This window comes from Anneissia japonica, unplaced genomic scaffold, assembly GCF_011630105.1.
Source record: "Anneissia japonica isolate Jap-2015-1 unplaced genomic scaffold, ASM1163010v1 scaffold3334_len1275209_cov185, whole genome shotgun sequence".
Lineage (NCBI taxonomy): Eukaryota > Metazoa > Echinodermata > Crinoidea > Comatulida > Comatulidae > Anneissia > Anneissia japonica.
In genome coordinates, this window is record NW_022738561.1 from 816,000 (window position 1) to 835,816 (window position 19,817).

Genomic DNA, 19,817 nt, shown 5'->3' on the forward strand with positions numbered 1-19,817 from the left:
TTGCTTTGTGTGGGCCTATTTTTATATATTTTATGGTCTGACTGCCCGACGAGCTCTGTCCGGCGGGGTGGGGCGGGGAACTTGACCTGTCCGGTGGGGACTTAAGCCCCCGCCACCCCTCTGGCGCCGCCACTGAACCATGGACCTATTAATCTTATTTAAATAGGTCTATGGTTAAAAAATTCAAGCGTTATGTTCTGACCATACGATAAACAAATAATATATTATCATGATAGAGAAAATTGGAGGATCTGAACAAGGCAATTTAATAAATTGAATTGATTGTACCTTGCTCTGAATCTGCCAATGCAGAAATCCGGCGCCCTTTAAATGAAGAAAGGGATTTCCAAGCGTCTGTATTTTGAAGACTAAACTCTTTATACAAAGATGGCGGCTGGTGTTGTTGTGAAAGGAGTGTAACATTTTACATTTTTGTTTTAAATATCAGAGCAATTTAAAATAAGAAGTAAGTAAAATAAATGTTGTGTTACGCGTAGAGTGAAACTGGCTAATGGTAATTGCTAGTCTAGGCTAGATTCTGCCTTATCTTTCATAGAAACAAAGTCAAACCAGGGAGTTGTTAACAACTCCCTGGTCAAACTTTCTCGTAGCTAGGCTAGGCCTAGGTAGGGCCTACCTAGCTAGGCCTAGGCTAGGCTGCCTAGCAGTACCAGTCCTAAAAGAAGAGCCTTACTAAGTAAGCCTAGGCTAGGCTTAGCCTAAAGGTTAAAGGTTATTCATTTATATTGCACAAAATACGGAATCTGTATGCTGAAAAATAAAAAAAGGAGAAAAAAAAAAAGAAAATCCAATCCAGCACCCAATCCGCAGTATGGGGATAGGCCTATGCCCTCGTCGCCGAGCAGGGATGTATCAAAATGTACAGTACCCTGTCCAGCACGAGTTGCTAGCCTACGCTAGACCCTAGTCTGGGCCTACTGTAGGCCTAGCGAATGATGTCCATTTCTGCCGCGGACCAGTTCGGCTGCGAGATAATCAGTACCTAAATAAGGGTTATTGTATGGAACGCCGAGTAGTCTGAATTGCGTAAATTGGATGTTATGGCTGTCTGTACAGACAGCAGTGCACACGGATGCCAGTCAATTGAAGCGGATGTCGGATCAAGCGGATGTCAGTTCATGCGGATGCCAGTTCGAGCGGATGCATTTAGTGTGAACTACAACAAGGGCAAATTTATCGTCGCCCTATTTTTGTATTTGTTTTAAATGCAAAAAATGCTCTGTGCACTAAAGTTCTGAAATGTTTTTGGTACTTTTTGATAATTATTCCATGTTTGAATTACAGTCTTGACAAATCCGACTAAAAGCTGTCTCTTATACACATCTAGATGTGTATAAGAGACAGGGTTTTACGTGACCGTAAACAAATCAGTAAACGATATGTCAACGTGAAATAAATAACACATGCGCATTCATACTTTAATAAACCTACATTGTTCACTCGATCGAAATTAGCGTCGGCCCAAGCCCGCGATGCACAAGCCTACAACGGCTAATTTTGATTTTATCAAACTTAAATTTACTTTCCTACTATAGTACTGCATGTAGTTTAATCATTAAATATATTATTAAATCATTGTGATAACTTTTCAAATAAAAGTGATATTATCATCAGCTGGAAATTTTTTTCTTGTCATTTTACTTTCGTCATATGTTGCATAAACACACTTGACAAAGTACAATATTACTAGGCCTACTGTACACCAAAACATGAAGGTTCCCTGCTAAAACTAGCACTCAATGGATGCCAGTCAATGCGAGCGGATGTCAGTTCGAGCGGATGTAAGTTTGAGCGGATGCCAGTTCGAGTGGATGCCAGATCGAGTGGATGCATTTAGTGCAAACTACAACAAGGGCGAATTTATCGTCACCCTATTTTTGTATTTTGTTTGTTTTAAATGCAAAATATGCTCTGTGCACTAAAGTTCTGGAATGTTTTTAATACTTTTTGGTAATTATTCCATGTTTGAATTACAGTCTTGACAAATCCGACTAAAAGATGGCCACTAGAAAGCACTTGGCCCTATATTTTCAGACTATAGAATTTCACACTTAGAATTCACGGTTTTTGTTTCATTTAGTTGAATTATATAGTGTTGTGACAGTTTGTAGATTAACGATTTAGGCCTACAGGTATATTTGTAAATGGGAGTAACTGTAATTGTAATTTTTATTCACCATAGAATTTTAAATTATTTTTACGTAGCTGTATATGGTATCAGAAGGTGCACAAATCATTGGTGTAGTAGTGTGACACAGGGGCGGATCCAGTGTGTAGGGGACACAGGGAGGCACATCCCCCCCCCTCGTCTTGCCACTAAATTTTTAAAATGTCAATGCATATTAATGTTATGTGCTACTCACTTATCTATTCTAAAACTGTTGTGCCCCTTCTCCGCCGTTTGAAAAATTCTGGATCCTCCAGCCCCTGTGACAAGACTATCAACAGCACAGTAGAAGCGGTTTGGCGCAGCGGGAACAGTTTGGTTTCCCAAACTCGAGGTCGGGGTTTCAATCCCTCGCTGTGCATTTCGCTTGTATCCTTGAGCAAGACACTTTATCTGCATTGCTTCTTTTCACCCAGGAGTATAAATGGGTACCTGGGGGGTTACCTGCTCCTGCGCTGATTGTCAGCAGCAACACTTAGCATGTGGACCCAATGACCATGGAAAAGAACTTCAGTGCTTCCTAACTGAAAAGAAAGGCGCTATACAAATAACAAGTAACGAGTAACAGTAATAGACATCATACCAATTTTCTCCACTATTCAACCATTTGTCTATATAGTTCAAAACCCACTTTTTTTTATACTTGGTGACTAAACATTATTTTTATTAACGTAGGTATGTTTAATTGTAAATTGTTAACCTTATAAATCAATTAAATACAAATTTTTTTATACATAAGGCTATAGGCTTCTCCACCGGGGCTTTTTCCCTGGCTCCAGTGGTGTATCTAGAAGTCTTGAAATGGGGGTGCTGATTGGGGGCGCGAAGGTGAAGTGAGGGGGGGGGGGCTCGATGATCAGTTGAGGGATGCTAACTCGCAAAATAAGGTGATTATAAATAATAAGAAATTGCTAGTTAACTCAAATTTAGACATCCTCTAAACATGAAAAGAAAGCAAAATAAGACTCAAATTTGACTTTTTTTTTTGTGTTCCACACAAAAACTGAACGCGGAAGAATTTTTTATGTTTGATTTTGCGATAGTTCTATCGAAATATAGGCACCGGAAATATTAGACTAGCAACACTATTAGGCTAGGCCTAGCCTTACCTCGATTTAGTACTGTTTAAAACAAGTAAAGTAGGCATAGCATGCATAGGTTATGGATGTTTAGTCCTAGAATATTTGAATCTGTATATAAATGAATCTCCTCCATCAATTAAGAAACTTTTTTCCACAGCTAGACTGATGGTCGAGTGAAAGGATTACATCATATTCATGGCAAGAAGGATCACTGTAGATAAATCCAAGAAAATGAGAGATACTACAGAGTCGAGGCGGCCTAGTGTGTTTGAGCGGCTTGGTCCAGGAGCAAGCGGAGGGGTATGTAAAACTGGGTGTCCCCAGACTGTAATATAAGGTCTGTGTGGGGAATATTTTACCTGTGCAAAAATCAGGGCTAGAATCCATCCATGGATATTAGAAAAAGGCTCGATGGCTCAATTTATGTGCAGATTTTGTGGAAAATAGGCCTTGACTCATTTTCAGTTACAATTAATGTGTTAAGTTAAGTTAGGCCTACAATTTTGTGCAGCTGTATTTTCCTAGCGATTTTCAGTGCACATTTAAATTAGTTTTTAATGTATCTCCAGCTCAAATTAAATATTAATATATACCATTCTGTACATCATAGTGTAATACGGTGCCCTTGAGCGCATGTTGCAGAATTTGTGCTATACAAAATAGACTTTAAACAAATAAATAAAAATGAGAAGTGGCAACCATTATTCATCTCCTGTTTATCATCTCCCTTTATCTTTCACTTGTTTCTAACCATGTCTTTTTCCCTAGTTTTTTACTTCTTGTTTCTCCTCTTTGCTGGTTCTTGTTCGTTTTTTCCCCTTCCCGATTTCAAATGGTTTCTGGACAAACCGGCAATGACCAAAACGGCAATGACCAAAACGGCAATGACCAAAACGGCAATAAACCAAAATGGCAATGATACTGTAAGTACCAAAACGGCTACAGACCAAAACGGCCATGTCAACTACCAAAATGGCAATAGGCGTAGACCAAAATGGCAAAGAAGAAAAAATCAATGCCTAGACTGAAGCGCCACTGGGCGCAGGCAGCAGTTTATAATTTTCTGAATGGTTTTTTTTGTTGTTTTGTTTTGTTTTTTACACATCCATGGCGAATTATTTCGTTAATTTTAAAGTGTTATTTATTATTATTATTATTAATTTTCTTTCCCGTTTATACTCTCATGACATAAATTGTATTTTAAGGTTTTGATTTTAAAAGTTCACTTTTTTTATATTGTATATCCCAGTCTTTCTTACTATTGAATTTGTATGTTGTATTATTGTTGTTGTTGTTATTATTACTATTATTATTATTATTATTATTATTATTATTATTATTATTATTATTATTATTATTATTATTAAAGTTGTTATTCATGTTGTTATTCTTTAAAGTGTTTTTTTCCTTTCGCGCTTTTTAACTTTTATGACAAATTGTTTAGCCTCATTTTTTCTGTATTTTAAAGTTTTAATTATTTAAAAGTTTACTGCTTTTATATTGTGATTCCCTCAATCTTTTTACTAAGCCCTCGGCTTAGACGCTCTAGGCCTAGTAGCCTAGTAGTATTTTATTTTATAGCCTTTTTGCCAATTACCAACAGTATGTCATTCTGAAAGTGTTGCCGTTTTGGTTTTTTGCCGTTTTAAAATGTTCCCTTTCAAATAGTGGAATCCTCTAGCAATCAATTTTTGTCTCTTTGTTTTTAATTTTAGAATGATATTTACTGTATTTGACAAATGTTTTATATTTCAGCGTGATGGAAATCGTCAAGATAAGTGTCGTAATTGGCTGAGGGATGGCCATTGTGCTTTTGGATCTAAGTGTCATTTTCAGCATGGCCCATACAGGTAAATTATCTTTCTACCTAGATACTGTTCCTACCTGTACAGTACTTGGTACTATGTTTCTTCACTCCAAAATACTACATGTGTACTGTAGCAGAGTTTAAACTAGAGATAACCCGTATGATAAATTATTCATTGAGATTGGTAAAATGGTTGCCTAATTGTTTAAGCAATGTGGTGTAGTAGGGGCAGTTTTAAAATTGTTACAGGGCCTATGTGAAACAACAGAGGGGGAAAGTCTCTACATTATATCAATTAATACTTTGTCCTGTACTCCATAGGCCCTCGGGTGTAGGCCTAGCCTAGGCCTAGCTGTATCTAACGATAGCAAAATCTTCATTATATCTTCTTTACTCACAGGGTGTTTGTGAGTACTGCTTATTTTATTGTTTTTTTTTTGTTGATTTAACATCACTTTCATTCAGTAATTCCTCAAAACCTTCTTCGTTCAAAGTACCAAATGGACCTGCCATTTTATCAGCAGAGTGAGGGCTACAGAATGACCAACTCCTTGTTGACGAGTGGGTTGTAACTACGCTAAGCTTATTTTTCTCTCTTGTGTCACGTTGCTTTTGAGATTTTTGTCGTCTTGGAGATAAAAAAGTACTATTCAACAATCGTTGACTAGTTCTCAAGTAACCATTAGTATTCATTTAAATTCAATCTCCTGTTTTCAACCAATCAAATTAACAAAATATATACAGGTTTTGTATAAAATATAATTCATGCATTCAGCAGAATACAGTTTTGGTATTGGAATATGGGTAATAGGGATCTGCTGGAGTGAATATATGAATTCCTGAAATTTTAAAAGATGTTTTCTATTTAATTAGATCTTCAGAGGCAGACGCTGGGGACCTTCGCTTGAGAGTTGAGAGTAAACGTGCGGAGCTGAAGAAGCATAGCTATGACCGATCTCGGTCACCCTCATCAAAGGTGAGGTGATGTCATGTCCACACTGTATCAAATTTTATTTGACAAAAACGTGACATAACTAAATATATTAATGACTTCTGATCATGACCATATATAACCTCATCGTGACAATATATGACCTCATCATGACAATATATGACCTCATCATGACCACATATGACCTCATCATGACTATATATGGGCATACAACAGTTATTTGTCAAAGAAAATTCATTTGATAGAGCTTTATGGCGCAAGTGTTATCAAAATATCGTCGCTCACATCACGAACTAACACAATCGAAGTAGATAGTGTTAGTTTGTGAAATCAAAAAAGCGTGTCAAAATACGCGCTGTTGTTGTTAACGACTTTTTGTGTGGAAAGGAATACAAAAGTGCTTGACAACCAATACGTGCTCGTTTTGACACGCTACTGTAATTTCACGAACTAACACAATCTAATCTGATTGTGTTAGTTCGTGATGTGAGCGACGATATATAACATAAAAAACCTTCTGAAGGAGTCAGGAGTATACAGTAGTTTTTTAATGATTTGCTTGGTTGCTGCTGTTTTATTTTTATTGTCATTATTTGTTTTGTTGTTGTAATTATTGTTTTTTGTTGTTGTAATTATCGTTGTTATAGATAGATAGATGACTGGTTTAATATTCAATAAATTCACATAAAATGCATCTTTGCAGCAAAGCTGAATTGTGATGGTATTTACTATAGTTAAATATTAAAAATAGAACAATAACATGTAAAAGGTCACAGAAATGGACAAAACATCAAATTATATTTTAGAATAATAAACATTCATTTACAAAACATCAAAATTAAATTATAAAATTATTATTACATCAATATGATATACAATATATAAAAACAATAAATTTTGTATTCAGAAAATTATTTACATTAATATTATAGAAAATGTAGTACCAAAAAAAGGACATTACATGCAAAAGAGAACCAAAATATTAAATTCGATTTAGATATGAGTTAGACATTAAAAATTAAAAGAAAAGGATTCATGAAATATTAAACTTACAAATTAAACAGTATTTAAATATTCAAAATAGAAAAATAAAATATATTATTATTGTCATTAATGTTTTCAATATTGTTATCATTAGCTTTTGTTTTTGTCATTCTTGTTGGTATTGATGATGTTGATATTGTTACCATTGTTGTTGTTGTCTTGTTGACATTGTTGTCACAGTCGTTATTGACCTTGTTGTCTTGGTCATTGTTGAAAATGTTGCTTTTGTCATTGTTGTTCTTGTTGTTTGTTATTTTTAATGGTAGTGGTTGATCAGGTTTTCATTTTATTGAAAACAAAATATGAAAGAAACAATAGAAAATCACATCACATCCAAACAGTGTTATTATAGCTCTGGTGTTGATTTTTAATTTTTAGAGAGAAAAATCCAAAAGAAACAAAGATAAGGACCTGGAGCGAAGAAAGAAGAAGAAATCAAAAGAGAAAAAAGTTGGCCCGGTGGTATCAAAAAGACGTTCTCCTAGCAGTGAGCGAGAAGATGATGGCCGAGATTGGGACAGATTTCTAGGTCAAGGTAAATCACTCAATCAGTTTGTTCTGCTCATAATGGAAATATACAGTACTGTACTGTGTGTGTAATAAAAATAATTTTTAAAAAAATTTTAAAATCCAGCTATATAACAATTTTTCTTACCTGATAAATTATAAATTTTAGTTCAAATTTTGCTTGATACATTTAAAAGTTAACAAATGTAAATAATTTTGACATCTCACAATAAAATGATTTTCCATACTATCTCTTCCCTTGGCTTGTTTTTTTCCCATCATGCCTTGGTTTGTTTACTTCTTCATGCATTGGTTTGTTTATTTCCCACCATGCCTTGTATTGTTTCAGATGATTCAGTAGATCAAGATTCAGAGCATGAACGTGAATTAGAAAGACGACGACAGGACTTGAAACGACAACTGGCGCAAATGGAAGAATTGGATAGCGAGAGGGAACATGTACATCAAGAAAAGGTACTATGAATTGTGGGTGGAGGGGTTTTGCGGAATAAATACTTTTTAATTGTTTCTTTAGCCATTTTCTCCATGAGAATTCTTGGCCGTCACTGACCAACTTCAAAACACTGTCGGAATAAGAAAAATGACATAGAGATCATTTAGTACTTTACTTTAATTTATTTTAGTTTTGTTTGTTAGTTTATATTTTTTTCTCTTTTTTTTTTTAGGTAGCTTTAAAATATAAGTAGCTTTCCTTCCAATCTGAGGGTCCTAGGTTCAAATCCTGCAATGTTAATGGAGTGAAGCTATAGCTTAGTGGTTGAAATCCCAGGGTTCTGTGTTCAGTGTTATATAAGAATTTCCATCCCAAAACCAGCATCATTGACGCAAAACTGAAAGTTGGTTATTAAAATTCTTATCTCTATATTGTAAGCTTTAAAATGATGGGTCCTTTACTGGAATCGACATACTATTGCCAAATTTATGAGTTAAAAGTATTATGGATTCTCAGTACTACATTATACAATATTGCCACATTCTTATGCTAATTTCTCAGTTTAACAATTAGCGAAATTACGCTGGTTTTGAAATGCAAGCCTCATATGTTTTAATCATACAGTGATGATTGAATGTAGCTTGGTGGTTGGGATGCTTGCCTTTCAACCCCAGGGTTCAAGTCCTCATATTCTTTACAATGTAAAGATTTTTTTATCGCTAATTACAACTTCACACACTAAGCCTCATAATGATACATCATCTATTGATTAACAAGTGTGCTTACGCTATAAAAAAAAAATTATTAAATTCATGCTTACAGTCAACTAGTGAGAGTAGCTCATCGTCCAGCTCGAGTAGTGACAGTGACAGCACAACAAGTAGCAGCAGCAGTAGTAGCAGTAGCAGCAGTGATGAAAGCAGCTCCAGGTCCCCATCGCCTGTCAGTCGAAAATCCAAAAAGAAAAAGCTCCAGAAACTAGGCAAGCGAGAGAAGGGGCATCCAGTGGTTGAAGTGAAGCCGAAACGTGGCAGGTCTCGCGAAAAAAAATACAAATCGTGAGTTTTTAAATTTGATTATTTTTGTTGTTACTTGTACATGTTTTATGACATCAATTCAATGAGAAGCAATTGATTTATTATAAATAAAATCCTATTTCCCCATGGTATGAGTAACCTCTGTATATATAAACATTGCATATTTCTTAAAACATCAATTGGTTTTTGGATGCACCTTCTGCATCCTGTAATATAGAAATATATTTTTCAATACTGCCATATATAAATTAAACTTTTGATTGATTGATTTGAATTCTTTTCTTTATAGTGGGAAAGACAAACGAATAATTTCACCTGAAATGCCTAAACGGAAACACAAAGGTCACTCAAATTTGACCACTAGTAAACAGATACCTTCAGTTTCAAGTCAGAGGTCTAAAGTTCAAGATATGGATGTTCAACCAAAGAAAAGTAAACACAAAGAAACTAAGGGAAAGGGTAAGGATGGCAAAATGGAAGGAAAGTCAAAGGATGTAGAAAAGAAAAGGAAAAGGTATGTAAAGAAATGAAAGTGCAATAAAAAACAAAAAACAATTTATAAAAATATTGGGCTTTCCGGTCATTTATTTATTTACATACAGCGATTGAATTCGAGGCACTCATTGGCTGTAACATCTGACTGTATATTTTATCTATTGTATAACCGGTGGTAGCCATTTTGTGTGCTGCACTGAACCGTGGCGGTTCAATTCCCATCACTGCTCCTCTTGTGTTTCAGCTGGAGGGCTGAAATTCAAGTTTCAAAATCTTTCGGTGTAGACGTTCAAGCCATTAGTCTAGCGTCCAAAATGGGCCATACATGCATTAAAGAAAGCAGTAGACTCTTTGGAAAAGAGTAGAAGATTGTTTCCCGGTGTGCTGCCTAATTCACAACCAGAACGACCCCATTGGAAATATGTCTTAGGACGTGTGGGTTATCACACCAATGAAATCCATCCATATTTAGGCATGTCGAGTACAGGGCTTTAGAATCCTTCAGTGGTGCTGCCATAGCTGTGGGGACAGCTAGGCATTCAGGCCTGCCTAAGGATTAATTATGATTAATTTGAAACTAATAATTTATTTCCAGGAGTCGCTCAGGTCCAAAAGATGATAAAATTGTTGCTAAAATTTCGCATCAAAAGAGAGGTGGAAAAAGTGTTGCAGAAGTTGCTCCACATAAACGAACATCCCTCACACCTCCACCACGGACTCAAAAGGGACGTGGACACACATCTCCATCTTCTAAAATTTATTCGCCATCAACACCGACTCAGTCCGAGTCTCCTTATTCTGTGAATCGCGACAGAAGTCCTTCCCCAGTCCCTCAAAAGCTGCGTGCCTCTCCGATACCATTTGAACGCTATCGCGGTGTTTCTCCAAATTTGCCAGCCAAAAGAGGACTTGCTTCGTATGGGACAGTGTCGCAGACGTCAAGCAGAGGACCAACACCGCCAACTCAGTTCAGGAAGAGGCCTCGTTCACCGTCCCCTTCAAGCTCTCAAAGGTCCTATTCACCTGCTGTTTCAAAGCGTTCAACCTCTCCTAGGCCCAGAACAGAGCACTACAGAACCAGCTCGAGTGAGAGATTTGACTCCAGGAAAAGTGGGAAATATACCCCAACACCAGGTAGGACGTTAATCACATTATTGAACATTTTTTTAAATGTGATTTTTTTTTTTAGAAACAAGTATATTCATGTTTGCATAGAATTTGCCTATTAATAATCATAAATGTTTTTAAGAGTCAAACTTAATAAGCTCCATCGTCATGTTTTTTAGATTATTTTTGCTGATAATAATAATATCAACAATAACACTGATAAGTAAGTAATGAATAATAATATACAAATATTGACTGCTCATGTGGTGATGTGGAGAACGTGTAGCCTATCTTCCCACATCACTAAGTGGCTATAGATTTAACCATTCCCCGTATCTAGAGCAGTCAATATTTGTTTTATATATCTCATACACAGATTCTACGAGACCTAAACAAGTAATAAAAATATTACACACCCAACCAAGTAGGCCTAAGCTTACTTCCTAAGCCTAGACGTTCAAAGGTCCAATTTCTCAGCGTCGCATAGGTCGCGTCTCTTTGCCGTTCATGCCAGTTATAAATTACATAACAACGCGGCCTAGAGATTGCACATCGCGCGACAGGGCACAATTGCATAGGACAAGGGTGAGCATAAAAATAGGTCAGAGGGCCAAAGTGAATTTTTGATTTAACACTGAGGGCTGCACCCAAACTCAGATCTTTCCAGTGTGCTTCCAAAACTCCAAGTACTGCTTTTATACCACTTTATTCTCAGTTTTAATATTAGTTTTTGCAGATGAATGGTGTCGGGCTGTAAAAAAATCAATTGTTTTTTCAAAGTTGCTTGGTGGGCTGCACACATAGGGTTTTTAAATGTTACCGCTTGTCGCAAAAAAAATTCGCTGTCGATCCGCACTTTACCCACCTGTGCCGTAGTGGAATAGTACATTCTTTTTCCCACTTCTTAATCAATCAGATGCCTAGAATCTGTGTATGCAGTGGATAATGATAATTATAACAGCAATAGTAACAGTGAATGATAAAATGATAATATGTCTATTAGGATATGTGGTACATATTGTTATTTTTGTTGCTATTATTAAAAAAAATTTTAGGCTACAAGGACAGATCTGAAGAACTATATCTTCCTCAAGATCATGGACGTGGGCATCCCAAGTATTACCGCGGTGTCCCCCCACATCCTCATATGCCTATCGATGATCGGTATCGAGAACATCCAACCAAGTATCCACCCACACAGCGCCACCATGCGCCTCCAATCCAAGATGACCGACGACTCAGGGAAAGAGGGCATTTTGAAGACAAGAGGTACGATCATCATGGAGATGCTTATTATCGTAAAGAAAGTCTTGATGGCAGGCAAGTATAGAAACATGTTAACATTCTTATTTTTTTTTTGCATTAACCAGCAAGTTCACCTACCAATACATGATGGAACTATGTGATTCTCAGTAAACTAAAAGCCCAATGACACTTAATAGTTACGTTGGCTCAGGACCGCTTCCAAGCCGGCTCAGGGGCACCTTTTTTAAGTGAACAATCAAATCGATATATCTTAAACCAGCCCAAGTCGACGTTAGTTTAGTCTGACTTTAAAGTGAGCTCGGGTCCCACAGGGCCGGCCCATCTTCATATCTGAATGTAAACTGAACCTGGGTTGCCAAGGTCGCATTGATAGCGGCCAATTTTGACATCTTATACCATTTCACACAGAAACCTGGTTATACCATTTCACACAGAAACCTTGGTTGGATGCCAAGGAGGAAGTGTGAAAGTTTGCAGTGCAACCCTGAGCCGACTTAAGATACTAACTTTGAACGGAATGGTCGTTTTGAGTTGGCTGTAGTTAAGGCAGTGCTTGGCCAATATAAGTCTATTTATTAGGCTCTTACAGTGGAATTTTTTGTTGTTGTGAGAAGTCAGACTTTCACAATTAAAGCAAAGAACAAACCATTTTAAATTTCATATATATGTACTACAGTATATGCATGACTAAGTTTTATTTGATTCTCCCAGTAAACATTATTATTTCATAATATTTAGACCAGTGTGAAGCTGTAGTTTGTTGGTTAACATTCACATTTTAAAATTCCAGTGGTCCTGGAAATCCTATAAGAAATGCCTGCATTTTGATTATATAATCATATATATAATTATTCTTAATTTCTTAGAAAACGACCACCACGTGATGAAGTACGATCCATTTCACCATCTCAAAAGCGTAGACATCAACTTGACAGTGTTTCAGGAAGGCAAAGAGGCTTAGGCCAAAGCCCAAGTCCAGGTCCAAGGGATCGCAGGAGAGATCAACCTCGAGATGACTACCGAAGACCTTCTGATATGCAAGGTGACAGAAGATTTCCGCAACAAGGAAGAGATCGCTATAGAGATTGGACAGCAGAGGAACAAAGGGATTACAGGAAAGAAGACTCTAAAGAAAGAGATGCTAGATATAAGGAACCAGGTCCTGCCATTCAGGAACCATTACGACCAGATGAAGGAAGGTCAGACCAAGGGCTCCTTAAACGTAGAAGGGAAGATGATCGGAGTGAGCAGAGCTTACGGAAGCGCTCTAAATTAAGTTCTGATAGAACAGATAGAAAGAGTGTGGACAGTGATGTCATGTCTAAAGGTCGGTCACAAAAAGGAGATGTTCCTGAAGCAGTTTTTAGTGACTGGTCAGATGAAGAAGGAAGTGAGGAATTGTGGAATGCAGATGGATTTGATGCAAAGAAAGAGGACAATACACTGCCATCCTCTAGAGATATACAGATAAAACCAGTAATAGAAGAACAACGAAGGGAACCGAAAGAATACAAACAGAAACGTGATTTAACAAGTGCTCGTGCTCCTGAAATACAAGAGCGTGCCAGAAGAAGTCGTAGCAGAGGAAGCACTTCCAGTCAGCAGAGTTCTGTGAGTTCTGATCATCGAAGCAAAAGACAAGGCGATTTTTATGACAGGGAGAGACATCAAAGATTGAGGAGTGAGAGCCACGGAATGACAGAAAAAACAGAGCATATATCTCCAACTGCATTCCAGCATATTCAAACTGGAAAAGAGATCACTAGCGAAGAGAGTCTTGTTTCTTTCCCACCAGAAGTGGAACATTGTGATCAAAAGGAAGCAAATGAAGAAGTGGCACAGGGAGATGTACCTAAAGAAATGGAGGAAGATTTGAAGGAATCAAATGTAGCAGCTACAAATGACAATATATATGATTCCTTTAGTGACGATGATGATATTGAGAAGGTTCTACACAATGAATGTTCTGAAGGAATATCATCCACAATGGAAACAAAATCAGAACCAGATAAAGGTAACCACATTTTAATTTTTTTTCTGTTACATCTTTTAAAAGCGTATACACCATTTTATCGGGTCTATTTTGAAACAGTGCCACCAACGTCTAAGAACTTTTCAATGGGGGACATTCAGCAGCCTATCCTGAGCAAATTTAGTTTTTCCAGACACATATTTTCTATTGAGTACTTTGTCAACCAAAAACACTACAGGTTTTATGCGCCCCTACAGTATTTTCTTTTTTGTTGTTTTCAAAGACTAGCCCAATGCTTTCTACAACAAGGTCGTGCACCAGTCGCAGCACAGATTGGGTTACACTAGTTACTACATAGAGCGAAATTCCTAGGCCCCTGGGCCTAGTTGCTAGTTTTTTCTCATTTCAAATTTATTGAAAGTGGTGTATAGTTTTTAGTGTGGTGAGGGTTTCTGCATTATTTTGTATAATTATTGTATTCAGAATTGATGTTAAACTGTCTGAACAAAAGAAAAATAAGTGAATTTCTAATTTATTAGGACTAATTATGTTAACTTATATTGAGACAGATCAAAACAATGTAATTTTAAAATTTTATTTATTCATTCTGGCAAATACATAATAAAAACATTACAATGACGAAATATCAGCATTGTACAAACATATAATATTGTGCTTACGTACAGCCATTTTAATACCAATATCAGCCAATTTGAGGGGCTACACTATGCAAGAAATATTACACAAAACAATAAATATGTTTGTTGATCTAGATTGGTAAATATTTTTTCTAATCACTTAATTTAATATGCAAAGTAAGCAATTCAGTGTTGCTTTATAGTATGATAATCTCATTCAAAATAATGAATGTTTAAGTCAATCATAGTGTCATCATATCATTATACATTCCAAATAATTGAACAGTATTTTTCATTGTGTTCAGTATGCTTTCCAGATTAAACAATCCTGCTTACTATCACAAAGTGTTTCTAGGCCCACCAAATGCATGTGACGAGTCAAGGCCTAACCAACCTTGCCAAACAGCATTGGTGAACACAAGTAAAGCTTAGGTTAGATGAGTTAACACTGATTGACTTCTAAAATAATTATTTTACAAGTTATTTCAGCATTGGGCTGTGAGAGAATAGAAGCCATTAGGAGTCAAACATTACCTTCAGGCTGCATGCCTTCAGGCAAAAAACATTTTTAAAAGCATTTAAAGATATTTATAATAAAGTAAATTCTCTTGCAGCAAAAGACTTGTTAGAGATAGACTGGAGTAGTATCCCTGTAGATTTCAAGGCCCCCAAAGAAGATGCAACCAACCAGCCTGGATCAGCTCTAAGTCGCTTCACACCAGGCAGTATCCTAGCTCGTATTGGAGTCTCAAGAGCTCTGGCTGGGCCTAGTCTGATTAAGCGTATTATTGAAGCCTGTAAGGAGGCAACACCAGAAGGAGGTAAAGTATTTATAACTAATCTTCTGTGCTTACAGTCTAACTCCTAACAGGCTGATGTTATTCATGAGCCTGTAGACACCCTGACTTCTCAATTCTTGATCAATTGTTTTTTAAATGTTACAAATATACGTAAAACCTTTAACAAAAAAAAGTCCCATGTGCTTGATCTCGAGAGGGAGCATGGTCTTAAAAAGGATTCTCTCCCCCCCCCCCATCTTCTGTCTTCAAAAGTAATCTTGAAAAGAAGCCCATCTTGAAAAGTGCCCATGGGCTTCAAATCAGGATAATATTTGCTTCTTTTGATATACAGTAGTACAGTACATACATTCATACTGACGTTATCTTTTATTATGATAGCGTGTCAGTATCAATATTATTTTATTGTAGTAGCATGGTTAAAATTAAAACAATTTTAGGCAGAATTTTGAATGCCATAGTTGAAAAATTTTTTATAGTAGCAATTCCAAAAAAAAAGGAACCCCCTTCTATAGTTTGTAAAAGTAATCTTGAAAAGAAGCACCATCATGAAAAGATGCCCATCTCGAAAAGAAGGCCATCCAAGGGTCCTAAAAAAAAAAGCAGCTGCCCAGGGTCTCTATTGAAAGTTTTACAGTTCTACGGTATGTGATATGCCCATATTTGGGTGAAATATGACATCATCATGCCCATATATGGGTACATCACACAAATTTTAATAGTGTGGACAGATTCTAAATGTGTGGTCTCGACACAAAATGAATCTCATGGTTAGAAATTCAAAAATTGAGTTTATATTATATTTTGGTAGATCATATTATAAGCTTTCATTTGGTCTTTGAATGGCTTCCCTACTATAAGTAAATCTAGAGATGTAAGCATTTAAAATTTAGGTGTACAAGAACCACGTTTTGAGAAAATTGGCCTCAAAGATAATCTAATCTGTACAAATAATATGATTAGAATTACAGAATATGTGCAGAGAACACTGTTTTGGCAAGAAAATTCACTTACAAAGTATACAATCATAAAATATAAGTATCAAGCTATTTAAAAACATTAAAATCAAAATTTTGTAAAAATGTTGATTTTGGCCTGTTTTAGTGAATATTTCAATACGATTTCACCAATGATGCGTCTCATTTCGTGGTGAGACCTCACAAATATTGTGACAAATAATATTTAATATCAGAGGTTTTAAGTAGATTGATAGATAGGTTTATATCCAGTAAATATAGGGCTTACCTTCAAAATTTTAAAGAAATTTCTCCCTTCAGATTTCCCCCCCCCCCCCCCCCCCCCCCCCCCCCCATGACTGGAAATTGTACTTAAACTTTCTTAAACACAGTTTTGCTGATTCTTAAGAGTTCAAATCTGGCATAAATGTCAAGATATTTCCACAAACAAACTCAATTCCACTTTCCAGGCCTCTTAAAGTTGTATTTCATTCTGTAGGTGAGGTTCCAAGATTTGATTGCGCATTGGGTGCCTTTAATGCCAACGCTCAACAGAAGGCTCATCAGCGAAAGAAACTTCTGTCAGACGTTGGCCCTTGTCGTAGAGCTCTTTCAGCCAGGTGGGACCTACAGATAAGGAAACAGCTCAGGAAGACTCCCCGGGTAAGTTTTCAGTAATGTTCAAATATAAGATACTCAAATATAGGAAGAATGATAAATTTGTAAGCTTCACAATCATAAAAGCTGTAGTGAAAGTCTTTTAGTAATAGTATATACCAATGAAGTTTTGTAATCATGTAATTAAATAAATTGGTGCAAAATTATGATTAATAGGAGTATTTATGGTTTGAAACACACCATTGATAATCCGCCAAGTCCGAAGACTTGTTTCCAGTGGGGCCCTTTAGGTGGTGAATTGGGCAGTACATTGGACGACAATCCCCTACACGACAGGTCGGCAAAGTGCGACCCGCAAAAGTAATTTAAAAATCTCATTTGTGTGGCTCCGCATACCATTCTTAACCCGACGCAGATCATCAGTGAACGTATTTATCGAACAAAAGGTTTATAACAATAATAATAATATAATGAAATATAATACATTTTTTATGCAAGTTGCAAAGTTTAACGATTGAAAGGCAGTATGTGGCACTCAATGTTTATCTAAAAGTTCTCTTTGGCCATCTGACCAATTTTTATGCCCACTCTTGTGCTCGTACACTTTACGGAAGTGTGTACTATGTTCTTTAACATGCACTTGGGCCATATTGCAATCCAGACTGACATCTTCAGCGTCACTTCTGAAAGATGCTGTATTCAGCCCTACAGCTAAAACACTAGGAAAGCAGAAATATCAAGTTGAACCAGAGACTAAAGATCTGAAAGGATCTCTGTGGTTCAGTGGCTACTGCCATTTTAGCCGACTGAACTAAGCTGGTTAATTCCTTCAAAGTGATAGCTAATATCATATTGTTTTTCAGGATATTGATGCAAGTGTGTTCAGTGCCTCAGCAGTTGATCCAGAGCTATATAAACACAGTCTGCAGCTGTTTAGAAACTGCCAAGAACTTTAAGTCTAGAATTCAATTGATACCCATCACAATGTAACTGTTAGCCAAGATAAAGAGGGTGTATTTTTTCTTTTGATACATAGAGGGCGACATCATCAAAAAGTAGAAAGTGAAAGTTCTGACAAGTAATTGAGGAAAGAGTTTGTCGTCAGCACTGGTTCAGAGATAAATATTTTTGCAATGATACAACAGTATTAAACCTTGCAAGACTGAAAAATTACTTGTATCAGTGGAAAAGATACTTTTATTTAGATAATTTTGTTTGACTAATCAGTGTTGGAAAAAGACTAGTGAAATGGACTAAAGCTGAAAACACTCAGTGCGTCTGACTGTTGTCGTCCGACACGATTCTGTGGTGAATGCAATGCCACGATGTTCTGCAACACATTGTTTTTAACACGTTGACTGCCGGCGACGAGTATACTCACCCCACAGGGAGCCGAGGGCGCTGGGGTTGACTATACTTGTCAAAATTGGAGTAACATTCTAGAGTTTATTACTTCTTTGTTATACATAGTAGAACCACAGACTAACGGCTGGTAGTTCGGGGAAGATACACCTAGACGATAACGTACAAATAATGGATGTATATTTGTAGTGTTATATTGCCAGCAGTACACTCGATTGCACAAGTGGGGGCATCCTCTGAACATACACCAACCCATATAAAAAGCGGACGAGAAAACTCGCACTTGACAGAGACGATAAAAAATACTGTCCCAGTGCCCTTTGTGAAATATGAAATCAGAGGAATGGAATTGTAATTTTTTGCGAATAAAAATTTAAACTGAAATTTAAAAGTGTAAATGCGTTTGACTGCTTGCTTTACAGAATTAAACATTTGTTTTCATTCTTATAAATTCTTGCTGCAAAATCCAACAAATATTTATTTGTTATTTCAATACACAATCAACAGCAGCCGAACAAAATGCAACTAACCTAAACAAACTTTAGAAAACATAAAACAATGTTGTAGTTTTATATTGCTCAACTTGGTCTGTGTAATTCGGGATCGGCCGATATCAGAGGTGTGATTTGTTGGCCTTTTCACGTCACCGGCAATCTTTTATTTCATTAATATTTTATTGTATTTTTGCCTGTGTGAAGTCGAATAAATAAATAAAAAATAAATAAAACTTCAGTATTGTTGATTGTTTCCTACACTGTATTTTATACATGGCTCCAGGGAAGAACAGCCTTGGTTGAGTCTGGGCCATTTGTGTTGAAATAAAGTTATGTAAAGATATGCAAGTAAATATAATGTCGCCTAACCTGAAATTATACAAACAAATAAGAAATCATTTTGTATTACTGTACTTACAAAATCGAATGAGTATATAAGTGTAAGAAATGCAATATATAAATTAAGCTTTGGATATTTAACCTGTAAAACGCTTATTTATTTACTTATAATATCTCAATGGTTACCCTATTCTAACCCTAATGTAAACTCTAAAGGCCCTGTCCAGACTATCAAATTTTATTGGACGAAAACACGTGACATGCCCAAATATGGCCATGATGACATCACATCATGACAATACTATATGGTCATATAAAATTTGATCGCCTGGATAGGGCTTAAAGGATAGTCAAAATCGAGTTACATCTGCTAAAATATTTGTCTTATAGTATAAACAATTATGAATGAAAAAGTGGTAAAAGTATTAGGCATGCATTACAGTGCAGTAGTACTAGTAATACTCTAGACTAGCATTGTTTTAGTTACCATATGAGAGTTTCCTGTGTTAAAAACATGATTTACTATACTGTACTTCTATATAAAACATAACTTGTAATTTATAATACGAGAAATCTGTATATTATCGGTACCTGGAACAGTAACAATACAAAAGTACTATGCTACTGCACTGTCATTAGTTATCCTATTTTAATACACTACACTACTTAGATAGGCTTTTCTTTTTCCATCTTGATTTCAGA

At 36.3% G+C, this 19,817-nt stretch overlaps 1 protein-coding gene across 1 annotated transcript; it reads left to right on the forward strand.

The window, feature by feature from the left end:
* The first annotated feature begins 320 nt into the window (after positions 1 to 320).
* LOC117117614 (zinc finger CCCH domain-containing protein 13-like) lies at positions 321 to 18,993 on the forward strand. Its single transcript, XM_033261977.1, has 14 exons — positions 321 to 466; positions 3,428 to 3,570; positions 5,026 to 5,120; positions 5,951 to 6,053; positions 7,452 to 7,608; positions 7,930 to 8,054; positions 8,857 to 9,092; positions 9,361 to 9,585; positions 10,162 to 10,700; positions 11,729 to 11,993; positions 12,806 to 13,953; positions 15,164 to 15,370; positions 16,802 to 16,965; positions 17,784 to 18,993. The coding sequence occupies exons 2-14, from the start codon at positions 3,466 to 3,468 to the stop codon at positions 17,874 to 17,876; spliced, it is 3,462 nt and encodes a 1,153-aa protein (XP_033117868.1). The 5' UTR covers positions 321 to 466; positions 3,428 to 3,465; the 3' UTR covers positions 17,877 to 18,993.
* The last annotated feature ends 824 nt before the right edge of the window (positions 18,994 to 19,817 follow it).

Bases quoted from the DNA above. Each gene is read 5' to 3' on its own strand.
- LOC117117614 (XM_033261977.1), top strand. From the start codon at position 3,466: ATGGCAAGAAGGATCACTGTAGATAAATCCAAGAAAATGAGAGATACT. The intron at 5,121-5,950 runs GTAAATTATCTT...CTATTTAATTAG, and splicing joins TTTCAGCATGGCCCATACAG to ATCTTCAGAGGCAGACGCTG. The intron at 9,586-10,161 runs GTATGTAAAGAA...ATTTATTTCCAG, and splicing joins GTAGAAAAGAAAAGGAAAAG to GAGTCGCTCAGGTCCAAAAG.